Consider the following 18,138-nt stretch of genomic DNA (forward strand, 5'->3'; position numbering starts at 1 on the left):
GTCACCCACACTTTGATGAGATACATTTCAGTTCTTCCCATTGACTAGGGACAGTTCTTCTTTGTCACTGCGTGTCCCTGGTAAAATTAGTTCTTCTGTGAACAAGAGCGCTAGAACACATTTGCTTCCCTTCTGTTCCCCTCATCACCACAGTTGCTTATCAGGTTGGTGAAATATTGCTAAGGGTGTCTACAATGCAGCTATTCTTTGTGAAGGTGAACCAGATCTTTTGTGACATTATTCTGGAAAATAGTCGAAAGAGTTTTGAAAACAAGACTGTGGGTGTCAGTTGATAGAAGCACCCTGCTTCACCAGACTGTACAGAATCAACAGATGCAAGGGAATACAGGTCCCAAATGGTACACTGGAGTGGGATCATATATGGTTGCCATTTTCAGCTAGTTTGGGGTTTTCAGGGGCTACATATGACTGCACCTTCCCCTCATTTTTGTATTCCAAGGGTGGGAAATTGCAATGGGTCTGGGGTCATTTTTCTCCTCTGGACCATTCTAATGTTTGTAGGAACTGCCAAAATGCCACAAAACAAAAACCTTGGAAGCTAACTTCTCATTTTGAAAAATGGGTACTTTTTTATGTTAAACAATGCAGCAGGGTAGATGGGTGTCTTCACCCTGTTAAAAGGGGGAATTTCCACACCTGGAAACTTCCCAATTCATCTTCTATTTTTGGCCATAAAAAAGGACAGTCTTGGGGATTCTAGAAGGGTTGAGGGCCACAAAGCCTTGGGGCCCTTTGCCCAGCCTTGATGCAGACCATGGGGGAACCTTCAACCTGCTCTCCAAACTTTTTTGTTTGAAATAAAAAATGAGATCATTAGCATTTTAAAAAGGTGCAGAGAAAAACCATCAGCAGGTCAACATGCACAATGTCCTACAGATTGCAGGAAAAAATTCCTGCTTATCTTTCAGGTAAATGACAAGGTATAGAATCAACAACTATTGAACATAGTGAAATTCATGTCCAGAAAAACATAAATCTGCTTGCATTATTACATGACAATGAGTGGAATCTCTACAGCCCTTGCCTTATGTATAACTGCTCTGAAGTCCCACTGCTTTCAGTGGGATTGTTCCTAGCACATGTGTTTGGAGCATGGCACACTGGGTATATAAATTTAAATTGGCTCATACTCTAGGAGTAGAGGTAATACAATCCAGTTGAAAAATATCCAGTTGTAAAAATCCATGGACAACGCATGATACAAAAAGTATATTCTGGACTGTTCCTGTGTCCTTTTTCCTCAAGCTGAGCACCCTTTGCCTTTTCTGAGAAGACTGAGGCAAAGAAGGTGTTGAGTAATTCTGCCTTTTCTCTGTCCCCTGTTAGCATTTTGCAATCTTCTCCACTCAGTGGCCCTACCATTTCCTTCTTCTTCCTTTTGTTGTGGACATACCCAAAAAAGCCCTTTTTATTGTTCTTAACCTTTCTAGCAAGCCTGAGTTCATGCTGCACTTTAACTTTCCTGACTTTACCCCTACACATGCTCGCTATTTGTTTGAATTCCTCTTTGGTGATTTCCCCATTTTTCCGTTTCTTATACATGTTCCATTTAAAACTTAGCTCAGTTGAAAGTTCATTAGTCATCCATCCTGGTTTCTTGAGATACCTCCCATTTTTCTTCTCACTGGAACTGTTTTAATGAAGTGTGCTAATGTTTTTATGTATTGTATACAGTTTCTCAATGAATTTTAACATTTTTAGCTTTAGACATTGTTTTAAAATAATTGTTATACAGTGGCCCCTTGTTATCTGCTGAGGTTTGGTTCTAGGACCCCCACCCTGGGTTTCTCAGGCCATGTTCTAGAAGAGTTTGTTCCTGATGTTTTGACAGATTTGGAGACAGATCTGGAGCCATTTTTTATGGCTAATGACTTGTAGTGTAGCTCATCTGAACGGGGCAGATTCAGAAAGCAGTTCGTGGCAGCTAAACCTTGACAAGAAGAAAGACTGCTAAAAGTTCCTTTACTATCCTTCAGATGCCAGCTACAGCCATCATGGCTGGGACAAAAGATTTAAAAGTATTCTTTCGGGCTATGTGAATGTGTTCACTACACCTTTCCCTGTGAGAATATTTACTGCTTTGAAAGGATATGATGAAAGGATGTGCCAGAAAGAAGTCCATTTACATCTCCTGTGCAAGCAAACAATAACACAAAATGAATCCTCAGCAAAGAAATGACTGAAGAATAAATGTTCTTCTTTCTCCCTTTCAGGAACACAATGCATGTTGGAGAAGTGCCAGGCTTTTGCCAGATAATTTCTGCTTTTGTGCTGAATTGCAGTTCTGAGACCATTAGTCTCTTTGACTGTGCAAAAAGGGATTTTTTTAAACAACAAAAAAACCCACCTGCTTTGTCAAATCCTTCCTTTTCACTTCTGCTGTTTGAGCCAGCTTTTCAATCAAATGACAGTCCAACTGTACCTAGCTAAATATGACGGATGAAGTCAGACTTCTTAGTTTTTGTATCTTGCATATTAGTCAAGATGCATATAGTCAGCATTCAGATCCCAACTATGATGTCGCTGTTATTTTGATTTAAATTATTGTAATTCTTCCTGAATTTGAATGAATATAAATGAGCACATGCAACTTTTAGACAAACTGGTGTCTTCTTTTTTTGTGTGTGATCCATTTCTTCTTTGAGATGCTTGTCTTTCTTCCTCCCTTTTAGTTCCATCTCTCTCAGACCTCATCTACCTCTCAACCAACTATTTGCCTGCCTGTTCATATCATTCCTTGGAACTTTTTGTGATTGTCACAAAGACTCCAGATATTGGAATATTATATAATTGAGCTAATGCAATCTTTATACTATTTTACAGATCTTTCGGCACGGAGATCGAACTCCCCTTGAAGGCTTCCCAAATGATCCACATAAAGAAAGTGACTGGCCCCAAGGATATGGACAACTTACTAAGGTATGTGAAAAAATGATGACAGGAGAGATTAGACTTCTGACTATGGATATATAATTGTCCACGTATTAGCATATAACACTATTTATAAATGAAAAGGAAAACATCTTACCCCAATCAAACAGCAATCACCTTTAAGGGTAAAATCTTAATGACTAAAGAGTTGGAAAGATGGAAGGAATATGTGAAATTATATGACAAATGGTTAGAAAATGTATTTTTGTGCAGAAATATTGTTGTGCTGTTTCCTGCACAGAAACTGCTCTGTGCAAAAAATAAGGCACATGTAAATTTGGCTCAGAATAAGTCTCCAGCTACATTACTTCTGCACAAAAAACAGTGTTTTCTGCGTGGAAAATAATATTTCTGTGCAAAAATATTAGTCACAATACAGAAAATGCTGTTTCCTGTGCTTGAAAAATGTACAAATGGTGTGCAGAATAAGCCCAAAACTGTGAATAATCTTCAAAAAATACACAGTATAAAGTGCTTCAATTTTGGAGGCTGCATTCCACCTGAAACCTGCTGGGCTCTTGTTGACAGGTCAGAGGCACAAATGGATGGTTTGGGGATCATGTTCCATTCTCTGGGGCTTATCTTTAACCAGTACTGGATAAAAAGGGGATCCATCCAGGGCTGGGGAACACCAGATTCTGAGGGGGGAAATAATTTATTCAAATTCAGAGTTAGATGCATTTTGAGACATATAAAATTCAGCTTGCATTAGGAGTATTCCCAAGAGGAGAAAGGTCTTTGGATCTAGACCTTTACAGAAATAGTAATTCCAATTTGGAAAATCTTGGATTCTATTCCTGGGACTGTTGCCTTCTCAAAGAGTGAAAATCTGTCTACCATTCTTTTGTCTTAGTTGCACTGTAGATGCTATGAACAATTTCCCTGACATGGGCCCTGTCTACACAGGCCAAATGTCCTCACATTGGGGAGTTCAGACAACACACAGCCCAAACTCTGGTTCTGCTGTGAACAGTCTCAATGATGTCTGGCCATTCCAGCACCACACCCGCTGCATAATGCCCTTGTAATGTGTTAAAAATCTTTTGTTCTAGATCTTCCCAGAAAATCTGGAGTGCTCCATTGCAATGCTGGTTAGCTGTTTACAATGTGTCCTGTTCTTCTGCCCACTGCCACCACAATGAGTCACTTACTCAGAGGTCAGATCGAGGTGCCCAGCCATGTCTTTGACACTAAGCATATAGTGAGGAGGTTGAGGCTGCTTCTGAAGTATTCTGACCTATGCAGATATCACCATAGACATGTTTGTTTTTGTAAAGGTTAAGTCGCTGTGTTTTAAAATTAATTGAAAGAGAATAATACTAATATTCTGAAACCATTTCAAGATGGCTCATACCACTGTCATTATCCTCATACAGATTGGAATACAAGCACAATATGAGCTTGGACTGTATCTACGGAGAAGATATGCAAAATTCCTTAGCTTTGAATATAAGCGTGAAGAGGCAAGTATTATATATACAGTTAGCCCTCCACATTTGTGGCTTTCACTTTTGCAGTTTTGATTAATATGCTCCCTCTAGGAATCTCTAGGTCCTCCAACTCAACTCTGCCAGAGGTTGACCAGAGAGTTGTGCTGGAGATCCTAGGAGTTCATAGAGAAAACACTTCTCTTGGCATTTGTAGAACCTCCAGCATGATTTTATGATCAACCTCTGGCAGATGTTGACCACAGAGTTGCACTGGAGGACCTGGAGATTCCTAGAGATTCTCCAAGATGGCAATGAAGAGGAAGAATCAATGGACAGGAGGTGAAGCAGCAGCAGACATTTTAAATATCCAGCCAGACATAATTTTTGCTCTGGAAAAGAGAACATATTTGAGAAAAGAGGACACATGACAACCCTGCTCATTCCACTGACTGAATAGTTAGCTTTGATTCTGTATTAACTTTATATCATCCTAAAGACAACTAATTGAAGGTTTTGCTCTGTTTCACCATCTTTACACACACATATATGCCCCCTATGTGGTCTGATATTGTGCAGTCTGGCAAATTCAGGACAGAAATCTTATGTACACTCTTCTGCTACTTCTCAAATTGCTTACAAGCTTATCAATGTTAGGTATGATTTCAGCTTATTTAAGTGGAGAACTGGGCATACAAACAAAGAGTTGTACTATTAATTCTCAAAATAAAAATGAAAAACTAGAGGAAGCATGTTCTGAGTTTAAACTAAACGGTTTATACCAAAGCTTGATAATGTTAATTCTGGGAGACTAATAAAAATATGTTTCCAGGATTCCAGCCAAATTCTGAAATTATTAGTGCAACAAAAAAGTATTTTTTTAAACTCTGATTTATATTTACCAACAGTTTTGGATGGGATACATACAACTTTAATATTTCACAAAAGGCAGAACTGCTAAGGGCAACAGCTATCACGTTGTGCTGCTTGGTGAAATATTATCAATCAATGTTTTTATTTGTCTTTTCATTTTTAGAATTTCTTCGTCAGTACAGACTATGATCGCACAATCATGAGTTCCCTGGCCACTCTTGCAGCCCTTTATCCTCCAACTGGCAACCAGATCTGGAATCCCCACATCCTGTGGCAGCCCATCCCAGTACATGTGGTACCCCTGTATCGAGATTTTGTAAGTACAAAGAAGAGATCTATGAATAAATATCAAATTCTGTGTTAATCCACCCCTCCCTCTCTGTCAGTCAGCTAACATCTGGATCATTTTCATTAATTTTCCTTTCCACCTCTACTTCAATACAAAGTAATTTCATTATATGCAATAGCATGTCATCCATATGTCTCTCTCTCACTAACAACTTGTCCATTTCTAGAACTGATTTGTAAACAGAATTAACAAAGGACATTTTATTAAACTTTTTAACATAATTAAATCTTCCATTTTTCTCTGCCTCCCAACTCAACACGTTTTTGCTTGTTGTTTGTTTTTCTTAAGTAGGAAACAGGAAGGATACCTTTGGTTAGGCTGACCATACATTACATTTTAAATGAAACAGTACCCTTTCTTTCATACCTCCAGAGCATCCTGATGTTTTAATATAAATAGCAATTTTGTCCCCTTTTGAAGTAAAATCCCATTATGTTGCAAAATGGTTTGACAATCCCTGTTTGAAACTGTGGGACTCAACAAAAAATGTGTCATGGAGTGTGAGATGTTTTATGATATGGTGTTGAAAGACCAAAATTTGTAACATTACTTCATCACAGAAATATTCATGGTATGATTGTGGTAAAATACAGTCTCCCCTCTACATCTACCTAAAATTTTGTATGGTTTCTGTCACCGAAGAATAATTGTTAGAGCAATATGTGTATGTAATAAAACCTTTATTATCATCTTACTTTTCGTGAGTGCAGAATATTACATAAACCCATCCCTGTTTTGACATCCCAACATCCTAGTTTTGCCTCAACAAAATATGGTCAGCCTACCTTTTGTTGATGTGCTTCCAACGTTAATCGCACAATCTAAACCCGTGAGATACCCTCCTACTCCAAAACCACCCCAGGTTTCAGTGAGAGGCAGACTGCAAGTAAGGACCAGGTTGTTCCATTCAGGTTTGTTCTGGGAAAGATGCCTTGGTTACATCCCATTGGGATTACTGTAACGCACTCTATGAAGGGCTCCCTTGGAAAAGTGCTCAGAAATTTCAGTTGCCCCAAAGATATAGAGGAAGGTTTTTAACTAGGGTTGGCTACAGGTAGCACACAGTTCCCTTGTTGCAACAGCTGCCAGTCCATTTCTGGCCACAATTCAAAGTGCTGCTTTTAACCTATAAAACTCTATACAGCTTGGGTCCAGGTTATTTGAAGGGCCATATCTCCCTTTATGAGCCCAATTAGAGTGCTAAGATCATCTGGAGAGACCTTTCTCTCACTCCCACCACCTCCTCAAACTCTTTTGGTGGGAACAAGGGAGAGGGCCTTCTTGGTGGCTGCTCCCAAACTCTGGAACTCTCTCCCTAGAGAAGCCAGGATGGCTCCATCCCTTTTGGTGGCGGGTAGATACATTTTGTGCTGTCAGGCTTTTTCAAACTGATACATTAGGCTTTTTAAATCTTGTGCAATTCCAATGTCAAGGGTTGTATATGGTTTTCAGTACAGTTTAATATTTTAATGTGTGATGTTTTTAACTTTATGAATTGTTAATTGTTTTTTAAACTTTACACTTTTTAATGCTTCTGCACTGTTTTTAATGTGTACTGTTTTAAATTTGCTGTTAGCCTCCTTGAGTCCCTATAAATAAACACTAAAGAGGAACAGTGTAGTGTTGAATCTAGAAATACAGGCTGGTTGTTACACGAGGAGCCGCTCATATTAACTAAATTTATCTCTGATAGAAGATGGTTTTAATACCTGCAGAGCAGGTTTTTAAAGCATTCAGCAGGTAAATCTTTTGTCTTCATTATATCCCATCATCACAAAACAGGATGGATTTTAAAAGAGCTGATTTTTTTTTTTAAAAAACTGTACAGCAATGCAGAGGCAAAATTAGAAATAATGTTACTTCATGTTCATGATAGTTTCAAAGCACCAAACACCTTCTTCTTTGTTATATGGAAACCAAAAGCAGCCTGGGGGCTCTATCCCCTCCCTGGTTATAAGGCTTGTTGTGATTTCATACCTGTACCAGCAAACATCTTTATTCAGCCCATCTTTGTTCATCCACCCTTCCCTTGATGTCTGAAAAGCACTACCAACAACTGAATAGAGATAATTCAGTTAGAAATTACAGACAAAGAAATTGAATTGGAAAGTATTAGGGCGGCGCTGGAGGAAGAAAGGCAAAAAGAAGAAGAAGAGGGAGAGGAAGAAGAAGAAGAAAGAGAAGAAGAAGAAGGAGCGGAGGTATAGAACTACATAGAATAAGTCAAACACAATGAAATTCCTTTCATGGAATGTGAAGGGAATAAACTCAAAATTTAAGAGAAAGAAGATATTTCATGAATTAGAAAAGGAAAAATTTGATATTATTAGCATCCAAGAAACTAGGATAAGAATACAAGATATTAAATATATTAGAAACCCTAAATTGGGACAAACATTCACAAGCGCAGACAAGAAAAAGAAAAACGGAGTAGCTATCTACGTGAAGAATAATATTCCAGCCAAGGAAAAAATAAATGACGAAAATGGAAGGTATATTGGAATTGAAATTGAATGGAATGGAAAAAAGACCCTGATATTAAATGTTTATGGACCATTACAAAACAAAGGAAAATTTTATAAGAAATTGCTCAAACGATTAGAAAATCTGGAGGACTATGACCAGTATATATATATGGGGGATTGGAACGGCGTTTTGGAACCCAAATTACACAGACAATCTAAAAAGAAGATTCAAGATCAACAGGGGAAACTTCCCAACAATTTTTTTGAACTACAAGAACACTTTTCTTTAATCGACCCCTGGAGATATAAATTTAAAAATTCAAAGGACTATACATTTTATTCAAATCCACATAATTCGGCCTCGAGAATAGACATGTTTTTCATATCGAAGAAGATAATCCACGAGATAAAAGATGTAAAAATAAGGATTAATAAGATGTCAGATCACAATCAAATTATATTAGAATTAAAACAAAGAAGGACGGAATTTGCGTGGAAATTAGATGAAAATTTATTAAAAGATGAAAGAATTAAGAACCAGATCAGAGAACAGATTAAATTTTACATGAAAGAGAACTTGGTTCCAGATATGAAGACAAAGGTAATATGGGATGCAATGAAGGCAGTGATAAGAGGATTTATAATTAAAAAAAGTTCAGAAAAGAAAAGAGAGAGGAAAAATGAAATTATCGCAATATCAGAAAAGATTCAACAACTAGAGAAAGAACTGATAAAATCTAAGGGAGAAAATAAAAAGTTGACGAAAAAACTGACAATCTTGAAAAACAATTGGAAAGTAAATCAAACGAAGAAATAAGTAAGAATATGAAATTTTTAAAACAGAGACATTTTGAATATGGAAATAAAATAGGTAGGTATTTGGCTACGAAAGTAAGAAAGAAAAAGGAAAAAAGTATGATATATGAAATAAAGGAGGAACAAGGAACATATACGGAGCTAAAAGATATTAAAAGAATTTTCCTGAAATATTTCCAACAATTGTATAAAAAGCAACCAGAATGTAAAGAGATAGAGAAGAAGATCCAAATATACTTGAAAGAGATTGAAAAACTAAATATAACGGAAGAAGCGAGAAAACAGTTAAACAATAATATTACTAAGGACGAAATTAAACAAGCAATTAATAAAATGAAAAATGGGAAATCGCCGGGCCCAGGCGGCTTTTCAGCTGAATTTTATAAAACCTTTAGTCAAGACTTAGAAGACTTGTTATTAAAAATGATAAACAAGATAAGAGAAGAGGGAATCCCAGACACCTGGAAGGAGACTAATATAGTGTTAATTCCGAAAGAAGACAAGGATAAGACCAATAAACAAAATTATAGACCGATATCCCTATTAAATTGTGATTACAAAATTTTTGCAAGTATAATAGCGGAACGAATAAAAAATATACTTAGAAATTGGATACACCAAAATCAATGTGGATTTCTCCCAAATAGACATACAAAACAACACATGAGAACAATTATAAATTTGATTGAATTTTATGAAAAAAATCCAGGGAAAGAAGCGACGATTCTGTTCGCAGATGCCGAAAAGGCTTTTGATAATCTAAATTTGACATTTTTATTACAGCTCTTTAAAAAATTAGATTGGGGAGAGAACATTTTGTTATGGATTAAACAAATATACAAGGATCAAAAAGCAAAAATAATAATAAATGGAAGTAAAACAGAGGAATTTAAAATTGAAAAGGGCACGAGACAAGGCTGTCCCCTCTCCCCCCTTCTGTTTATTACGTGTCTGGAGATTTTATGCAAGAAAATAAGGGCGGAAAATCAAATAAAAGGCACAAGAATAAAAGGAAATGAAATTAAGATTTTGGCATATGCAGACGATATCGCCTTAGTTGTAGAAGAACCAACAAAGAGCATACCGAAAGTAATAGAAACTATTGAGCAATATGGAAGGTGGGCGGGATTAAAGTTGAATAAAAGTAAATCGGCTATGTTAATGCTAAATATGGAGGAAAAGGAAAAGAGGAAACTTCAAGAAGAAACTAATATACAAATACAGAAAAAGATAAAGTACTTAGGTATTGAATTGACCAGTAGAAATTCGGAGCTCTTTGATAATAATTACAAAAAAACTTGGCAACAGATCAGAACAAAACTCGTAAATTGGTCCAAATTAAAACTGTCATTAATGGGGAAAATTTCATTAATTAAGATGAATGTATTGCCAAAAATGATGTTTTATTTTCAGAATTTACCCATTATACTAAGTGAAAAATTTTTTAATCAATGGAAAAAGGATATTCAAAAATTCATTTGGAACGGAAGAAAACCGAGAATAAAGTGGAAGAATTTGACTGATTTGAGAGAGAGGGGTGGATTGGCTGTACCCGACCTAAAAGTATACTTTCATGCAAACTGCCTGGAATGGATATTAGAATGGATTAAACTTAAAAATGAAGATTTATTGAATTTAGAGGGATTTAATATTGAATTTGGATGGCATGCATATTTATGTTATGGAAAACTAAAGCAAAATAGAATTTTTAATGATCATATAATTAGGAGAACACTATTAAAAATTTGGGCGAAATATAAAGGGAAATTATATAGACACCTACCAATATGGACCTCACCGCAGGAAGCCTTCATGAAAAGAAGTAAATTAAGAGGAAAGGAATGGTTGAGGTACGAGGAATTAACGAAAAATTTGAATGGGAAGATTGTAATGAAAAGCAAGGAACAACTAGAACAGGAGAGTATAGATCTAGGATGGTTTACATATAGACAACTATGGGGAAAATTCAATGAGGATATGAGACATATGGGAATATCAAGGGAAAAGACGGAGTTAGAAGCAATATTATTAAGGAGTGATAAAGACAACAGGGGACTTATATCAAAATTATATAAACTGTGCTTAAAGATAGAGCTAGAAGAAGAGACAATTAAAACGAATATGATTGAATGGGCAAGAAATATTGGGAGAAATATAGAATTGGAAAATTGGGAAAGAGCGTGGGGGAAGGATTTGGACTTTACAGTGTGCATGGATATAAAAGAGAATTTTATTAAGATGCTGCATAGATGGTACCTCCCACCGGCAAGAATAGCGAAAATGTATAATACGAATGAAACAATGTGTTGGAGATGTAAAAAGCAATATGGGTCCCTATTCCATATGTGGTGGACGTGCCCTAAAATTAAAAAGTTTTGGTGGGAAGTATATAAAGTTATAAGAGAAATATATGGTATAAAGGTTACGTTAACACCAGAAACTTATCTTCTGAATATAATTGTGGATAAGAAAATAAGGAAATATTTAAAACCTGTATTATATCTTATTACAACGGCTAGGATAACAATTGCTAAAAATTGGAAGAAGCAGGGTGACATTGAGGTAGATGAATGGCTAATAAAGGCTATAGATGTAATTGAGATGGACATGATTACAATGAGATTAAGAAATGAAGATGAATATGAAAGCAATATTGAAGAAACGTGGAAATCATTGTTGAAGTTTTGTGAAAAAAGATGGTTTTAGAAAGATACTGGAAAGATTAACAAGCTTGTATTTACTCCGTGTATATATGAAAATATTGATTCCAAAGGGTAATAAGTCAAGAGAAAAATCGAAAAGAAAAGAAACAAAAGAAATAAAGGGTGAGGACAACTCTGTAAATAAATAGAATAAAAGAGCAAGTTAATACTCAAAAATAGAGAATTAATACATAGTCTGAGATAAGTAAAGCAAAAAGCTTAGGAAAACATTGTGGAGAGATGAAGTTGGAAAAACAGATATATGAAACGAGGAAGATATATAGAAGGGCCGTAATAGATTAACCTGAATGGATATAATAGTGGGAGGTAAGACCGGAAGAGAAGGACTGAAGAAAAGATATAAGTGTAAGATAGTATTATAGACAGTCCAAGTTTGTTGCTTAAGAAAAAGAAGAAACACAATATAATATTGGAAATAAGGAAGCAATATGGAGGAAGGGAAAGAGGAATATAAGAATATGTGTAAGTTTTTTAATATTCTTTTTATTTGTCTTTCTTTTATGTTTTTTCCTTTCTAAATTTGTTTATGAATGTATATATATTGCAAGACTCAATAAAATAATTTAAAAAAAAAGAAATAAAATTTAAATAATTAAATAGTCATCTAGTCACCTACTAAAATAAAGATTCCTAGAAGGTAACTCCCTGATAATGATCAGCCCTTCTTTCTGGAAAAATCTTATCATTTGTTGGACCAATATTTACGTTGTTTGATGTTCTTGTACTTCTACATAAAGAAAGAAAACAAAAATCCATATTGTGATATGCATGTGTGGCTAATGTCTAGTTACTATGTCTAACTTGACTTGTAACTTGACAAATCATAAGTAAAAAGCAATATACCTGTTAAATAAGCAATGCATTATGAATACCAAAATGCTTGATATTGATGAAGTAAAATGCACCCAACTAAGTGCTATATGAACTACATTCTGTTGTAATCAACATGTTAATGGAGACATCAGTCAATTACTATGTACTTTGCTATTTTTAAAGAAATATCTGAAGCGTAAATAGGAAACCTGATTTAAAACTTTTTTTGTCAATTTATGCCATAATTGAAATATAGCTTTAGATTGTCTTGGTTTAAATCAATCCAGCTGGCTACAAAAGAGTTCAGCTGTCAAAAAGAAAAAAGGAGACAAGTATTGAAAGACTACCCTGTGATGTTTCCAGAACCTTGACATCTTTGCTTCTTCCTCAAGAGATCACATCATGATCTTTTGAGAGGAAAAGATATACCAGGGTTTTTTTCCTTTATCTTAAAAGACATTATAAATGCAAGTCCTTTCACACTTAGAAAATATTTTCCAGGCAGAAGTTTCAAGCAATTTAGGGTCATAATATTATTCCTTATTTTTTCTGCCTGATTTATTCTCAAGGTCAGTTTTAAAAAAATACATTTAGCTCAAATAACACAGTGGTTGGCATCCTATTAGTGGCATATGCAGGTGTAAGTTAATTTTATGCCTTGTGTGTTTATTTTTGGTCACTGCGGAGGCTGATGTTCACTTCATCCCTCCACAGCAACCAAAGCTACCTGCCCCCACAGACCTATTATAGAGATGCTGAAGCTGTACATGACCATTCCATGCCTGAATGAGGGAGCATTGCAGATCCGTCTGGCTGTGTCCCATAGCCAAACATGAAATTAGTGCCTCAGTCACTGAGACCTCTAGAGCTCCTCAGTAGACCTCAGCAGATTGTGTAATCATTTTGCATCTGGCTACAGGGACATAGCCAGATGCTCCCACAACTCCTTCCCCCGTGCTCTCCTCCAGGCATACAAAAGTCATGGAGTGGATCCTTCAGGAGCATTATGGTAGGTCTCAGGAATAGTAAATGGCCCAGCATAGGGTAGTTTGGCATGCGAAACTATTACATTACACTAAACCATGCAGGATTGCAGCTAATGAATGTTCTATGTTGGAAGGCCAATGTTACAAGGTGGTAGTTAAATAAATAATAATAATAAAACATTTATTTGTTTCCCATTTTGCTGCAGGGCAATCAAAGCGGCTAAGTTAAGATCTAAACCCAATAGTGTTATGGTGCTAGTAGGAATAGATTTGTAGGATTACTGCATGCAAGGTACTCAGGAAAGTTTTCAATTGTGCAGTACAAGCCACTTATGCAAACTGCCTTGTAAGCTACCATTTTCAAAAGGGTTATATCCAGCTCATTTGTACTAATGGAGTTTTTTTTTCTCTTCTAACTTTACATTAGATCCTGTCCTAGGTCCTGTCTGCAGTAGCACAGGGCAAGCCAGAGTATCCTGGCCCCAGAGCTGCCCTGACCCTCCCTTATTGCAGAGGCCCTCCATTATGAAGCTGGGTGGCTGTTGGGCATCCTGCTGACATGTCTGGTGTTTCTGCTGCTGCTGCAGAATGAGTGGCTGGCAGCAGCAGTGACACACCAGGTGGCGGAATGGGGCATGTTCCAAACAGCCACCCAGCATGAAAACATAGTGCTCTGGGTCTTCCAAGAAAATATGGAGCAAAGGGTGATGTCTTTTTGGTCACTGAGTAATGTATTTTTGCATCACTAAATCCATTTTAAGGGTGTCATGTCACAATTCAGGTGCAGAATGGACCAGCTGTCATCCAGTCTGTTTGCACCAGAACTGGGCTCTGGGTCATGCATCATATGGTTTCCTCACCGACAAGGAGAGGATCTTTAATTGGCCCATGAAGACAGGCCCATGATTACCCATTTAGATGGAATTGCCAGTGTAATTTCAGAAGACCTGTTGTTTTTTAAGGCAGTAAGGAGAGCTGTGCAACAGAATATGCAATCTTCAAATCTGGAATTAATTATAAAATTCTCACGATAAAACTAGGGAAGGTGTAGACTAGACCAACAACAAGCAGTATTTGGAACAAATGTTGCATTTCAGAATCCTTTTCTTTGGGACTCCAGCAAGCCCTCTGCTCCCTTTCAATATATTCCAATTCCATTCCACCCTCTAGTTGCACACAAAATTGCACATATTTGTGAAACGATGATTCCCAACTGGTCAAACTGGAGGCGCTCCAGAATACATTTTGCAAGAAATTGCTTATACTTCTACTTGGCACGCCTTCAGCTTTGGTTCGGGCAGAGGTTGGCTTCCCTTCCATCAGAGCTCATATTCATTTCACTTTATTTAATTACTGGAGATCTGTAAAAGATTCTCCAGTTAAGATTTTTCCTAAATTATGTTTCCAACATTTACTAAGCTGCAAAGTCTGGAGATTAAGATACCATAGGTTGCTTGAATCATACCCTGCTCTAATTGATAATTCTTCTATCTGGAATTCAAGAGAGAAGCTTCGTGAATATATTTTCAACCAGGTTGTGTATCTGGATAAGCAGGCTATTAACAACTCGAAATTTTCCAAATGGTTTAGATTATATAAACTGGACCATCAGATGGCTGCTTACCTAGGGAAGCTTACATTCGCAAAGCTTAGGCAGGCCTTTACAGCTCTCCGTTTTCAAATAATGTCCTCAGCTATGATTGATGGCAGATATTCACACACACCTAAGGATTCCTGTTTATGTATTTGTGAAGCACCAGAAATCAAGGATTTGCCTCATTATCTGCTTTTTTGCTCACTATATACTGAGCCAAGAACTAAATTTATGGAATCTATTCTGTCCAATTTACAGTCTAATACTCCATCTGAAAAGATTATTTTATCTCTTGTCTGATATTGATTCTAAGGTAACTTATAAGGTTTCACTGTTTGCCTCAGCAGCAATCAAAATTTGGGCAAGAGTTATAGCGGACACTGCAGTTGATTGCCATAGGAATGATCTTATCTAATTTTTGAAGTTGCTTTTAATGTTGTTTTAGTTAATTGTCTGGAATTTTATTATGTTTAATGTATAAAATTCGGATGTTAGTTATTTCACGGAGCATTTTATAATATCGAATTTTTGTTATCGGTTTTATATATTAATCATGCGAATGGCCTTTGGCTTAAGCATTAATAAAATTGATTGATTGATAATCTCAAAACACTATTTTAATCAGAAAGAGATATTTGTAAAAATAAACTATACCAATAAAATAAATACACATTAAATCCAAATGTATGCCAAAATGCATGTATTAAGAAAAATGCATACAAATATGCACCTAAATTATTTGCCATTCTTTCTCAGCCAAAATTCTGTTTTAAGTTACTTTGTGCGAGAAAAGCTCTTGTTTGGAAAAAACTATGTACTTATTTCTTATTTACATTCTTACTCCACCTTTCCTCCTGTATAAGCTCAAAGTGGCATGCATAGCTTTCCTCCTCTGCACTCTATTCTCACAACTACCATGTAAGGTCTAGCTGAGAAATAGTAATTGGTCACCAGGGCTGCATCCGCACTGCTGAAATCATCAGCTTTAACTACCATGGCTCCATGCTATGGTATCCTGGGATTTGTATTTTTGTGAGACATTTAGCCTTCTCTGTTAGAGATCTCTATGGCCACTACAAATCCAAGAATGCCATAGTATGTAGTTATGGCAGTTCAAGCCTTGTCAAACTGCATTATTTCTGCAGTGCCGATGCAGCCCAAGTGACTTTTATGGTTTGATGGGGAGTTGAACCTAGATCTCTCTAGATCAAGACCAACACTCTGACATAGTTTTATTTTTTGTTAAATGGGCACAACCATCTGTTTTATAGTTTAACAAGTCCTCCTTCTGCCTTCTTCCTTGCAATTCTGCAAGAGAAAAAAATTAAACAGACTGTAATAGGTGTGTAAAAGCACTTCTCAGTGAATATTTACCTCAGCTTTGGCAAAGCCTAAACTTGCTTGCAGTCATGACACTTGGGAGATTATCGCACTGCGTTCTGAGAACGTTCCATATCATCACGTGATGAAAACGTTCCTGGAACAGATATTACTGCATTAGAAATCAAAACGTGATCAGAACGGGATCAGAACGGCAGTTTACCGCACTGCGATTCCTTTTTCTTGAAACCGTTCTCAGAACGGTTTGCTGTATTAAGTTTTGTGGGCTGTCTTCTGATGACGTCGCCACTCAGTGGTTGGACGGCTCGGGAGAGGCGCTGCCCCCAGGAAAGAGGGAAAAGGGAGGCTTGGGCCATGGAGCTCGCCTCTCCTGAGTCCCTCGGCTTACTGAAATCCCTCACCTCCCTTCCCCATAGGAATCAACCCAAAAACGGAGTTTTAAAAGAGCAGTGAGCCCTATGGGTCTTCATCTGGGGGGAGCAGAGGATGCTTGGCTATGGGGTTGTCCTGCCATCTCTCCCTCTCCCCTCTTTCCCCATAGGAAAGAATCCAAAAACGGAGCTTAAAGAGCAGTGAGCCCTATGGGTCTTCATCTGGGGGGAGCAGAGGATGCTTGGCTATGGGGATGTCCTGCCATCTCTCTCTCTCCCCTCTTTCCCCATAGGAAAGAATCCAAAAACGGAGTTTAAAATCTCTCCCAGATGCAGACCCAAAGGGCTCTCCTCTGCTCCTTTTAAACTCAGTTTTTGGATTGATTTCTATGGGGAAGGGAGGTGGGGGATTTCAGTAAGCCTAGGGACTCTGGCCGGGAAAGTGCTTCTCAGCCTCACTGCGAAGTCTTCCCTCCGAAGATTCTCTTGGGAGGGAAAGAAGGCAAGCCCCTATAAAACGCTGGGGCTTCATATGCTGGCATATGTTTGAAGAAAATAGGATAAAACCTATGTAACTTGATGGGCCAAGGGCAGAGTCCCCTCCTTGGCAGCCTGGGCATTAAGGGAGCTTCACGGAGGTCCCTTCAAGCGGAGGGAAAGGGAGGGGACTGGACCAAGGGCAGAGCCCCAGCAGCCATAGCAGCTCTTTAAACCGGTTAGAAAAGAAGAGTCCTCTGCTGTCATCCCATTTCCCCTTTTTGGCAGCTTGACACCCTTTTGCTCCTGTGTGTGTGCATGTAATGTGTGCCTTCAGGTTGTGAGCTTCCCTCCCCGCTTTAACTCTTGTCTGGCTCTTTGCTATGGAATTCTGGGAGTTTTTTGCTTGCTTTTCTGTGGTGCTCCAAACAGAGGAGCTTTTGTGGGTTCCCTCCTGGAGAGAAAGAGGAGAAGGTCCTGGGCATCCCTGCCATCCCTGCCTCCTGCAGGCTGCAAGCACAGGAGCCCTGCTGGACATGACACCAGAGGCCCCCCCGCAGAAGCAGCCAGACCCTCTCCCTCTTGCTCTCTGCCCTGGTCCCCTCTTCCTTGAGGGAAGGAGGAGCTCCATGGAGGTCCCTTCAAGCCGAAGGAAAGCAAGTTGCCAGGGAGGGGACTGGGCCAAGGGCAGAGCCCCGGCAGCCATAGCAGCTCTTTAAACCGGTTAGAAAAGAAGAGTCCTCTGCTGTCATCCCATTTCCCCTTTTTGGCAGCTTGACACCCTTTTGCTCCTGTGTGTGTGTGCATGTAATGTGTGCCTTCAGGTTGTGAGATTCCCTCCCCGCTTTAACTCTTGTCTGGCTCTTTGCTATGGAATTCTGGGAGTTTTTTGCTTGCTTTTCTGTGGTGCTCCAAACAGAGGAGCTTTTGTGGGTTCCCTCCTGGAGAGAA

The 18,138-nt window shown here is 37.9% G+C and overlaps 1 protein-coding gene across 1 annotated transcript in view; it reads left to right on the plus strand.

Moving 5' to 3' along the window:
• Positions 1 to 18,138, plus strand: part of LOC121933014 (prostatic acid phosphatase-like) — a 29,149-nt gene that overhangs the window by 1,431 nt on the left and 9,580 nt on the right. Inside the window, exons 2-4 of the mRNA XM_042472203.1 lie at positions 2,845 to 2,940; positions 4,329 to 4,415; positions 5,416 to 5,568. Of these exons, the coding sequence (XP_042328137.1) occupies positions 2,845 to 2,940; positions 4,329 to 4,415; positions 5,416 to 5,568 (336 nt within the window). The remainder of the gene's footprint in view (positions 1 to 2,844; positions 2,941 to 4,328; positions 4,416 to 5,415; positions 5,569 to 18,138) is intronic.

Source organism: Sceloporus undulatus, chromosome 6, assembly GCF_019175285.1.
Source record: "Sceloporus undulatus isolate JIND9_A2432 ecotype Alabama chromosome 6, SceUnd_v1.1, whole genome shotgun sequence".
In the NCBI taxonomy this organism is placed as follows: domain Eukaryota; kingdom Metazoa; phylum Chordata; class Lepidosauria; order Squamata; family Phrynosomatidae; genus Sceloporus; species Sceloporus undulatus.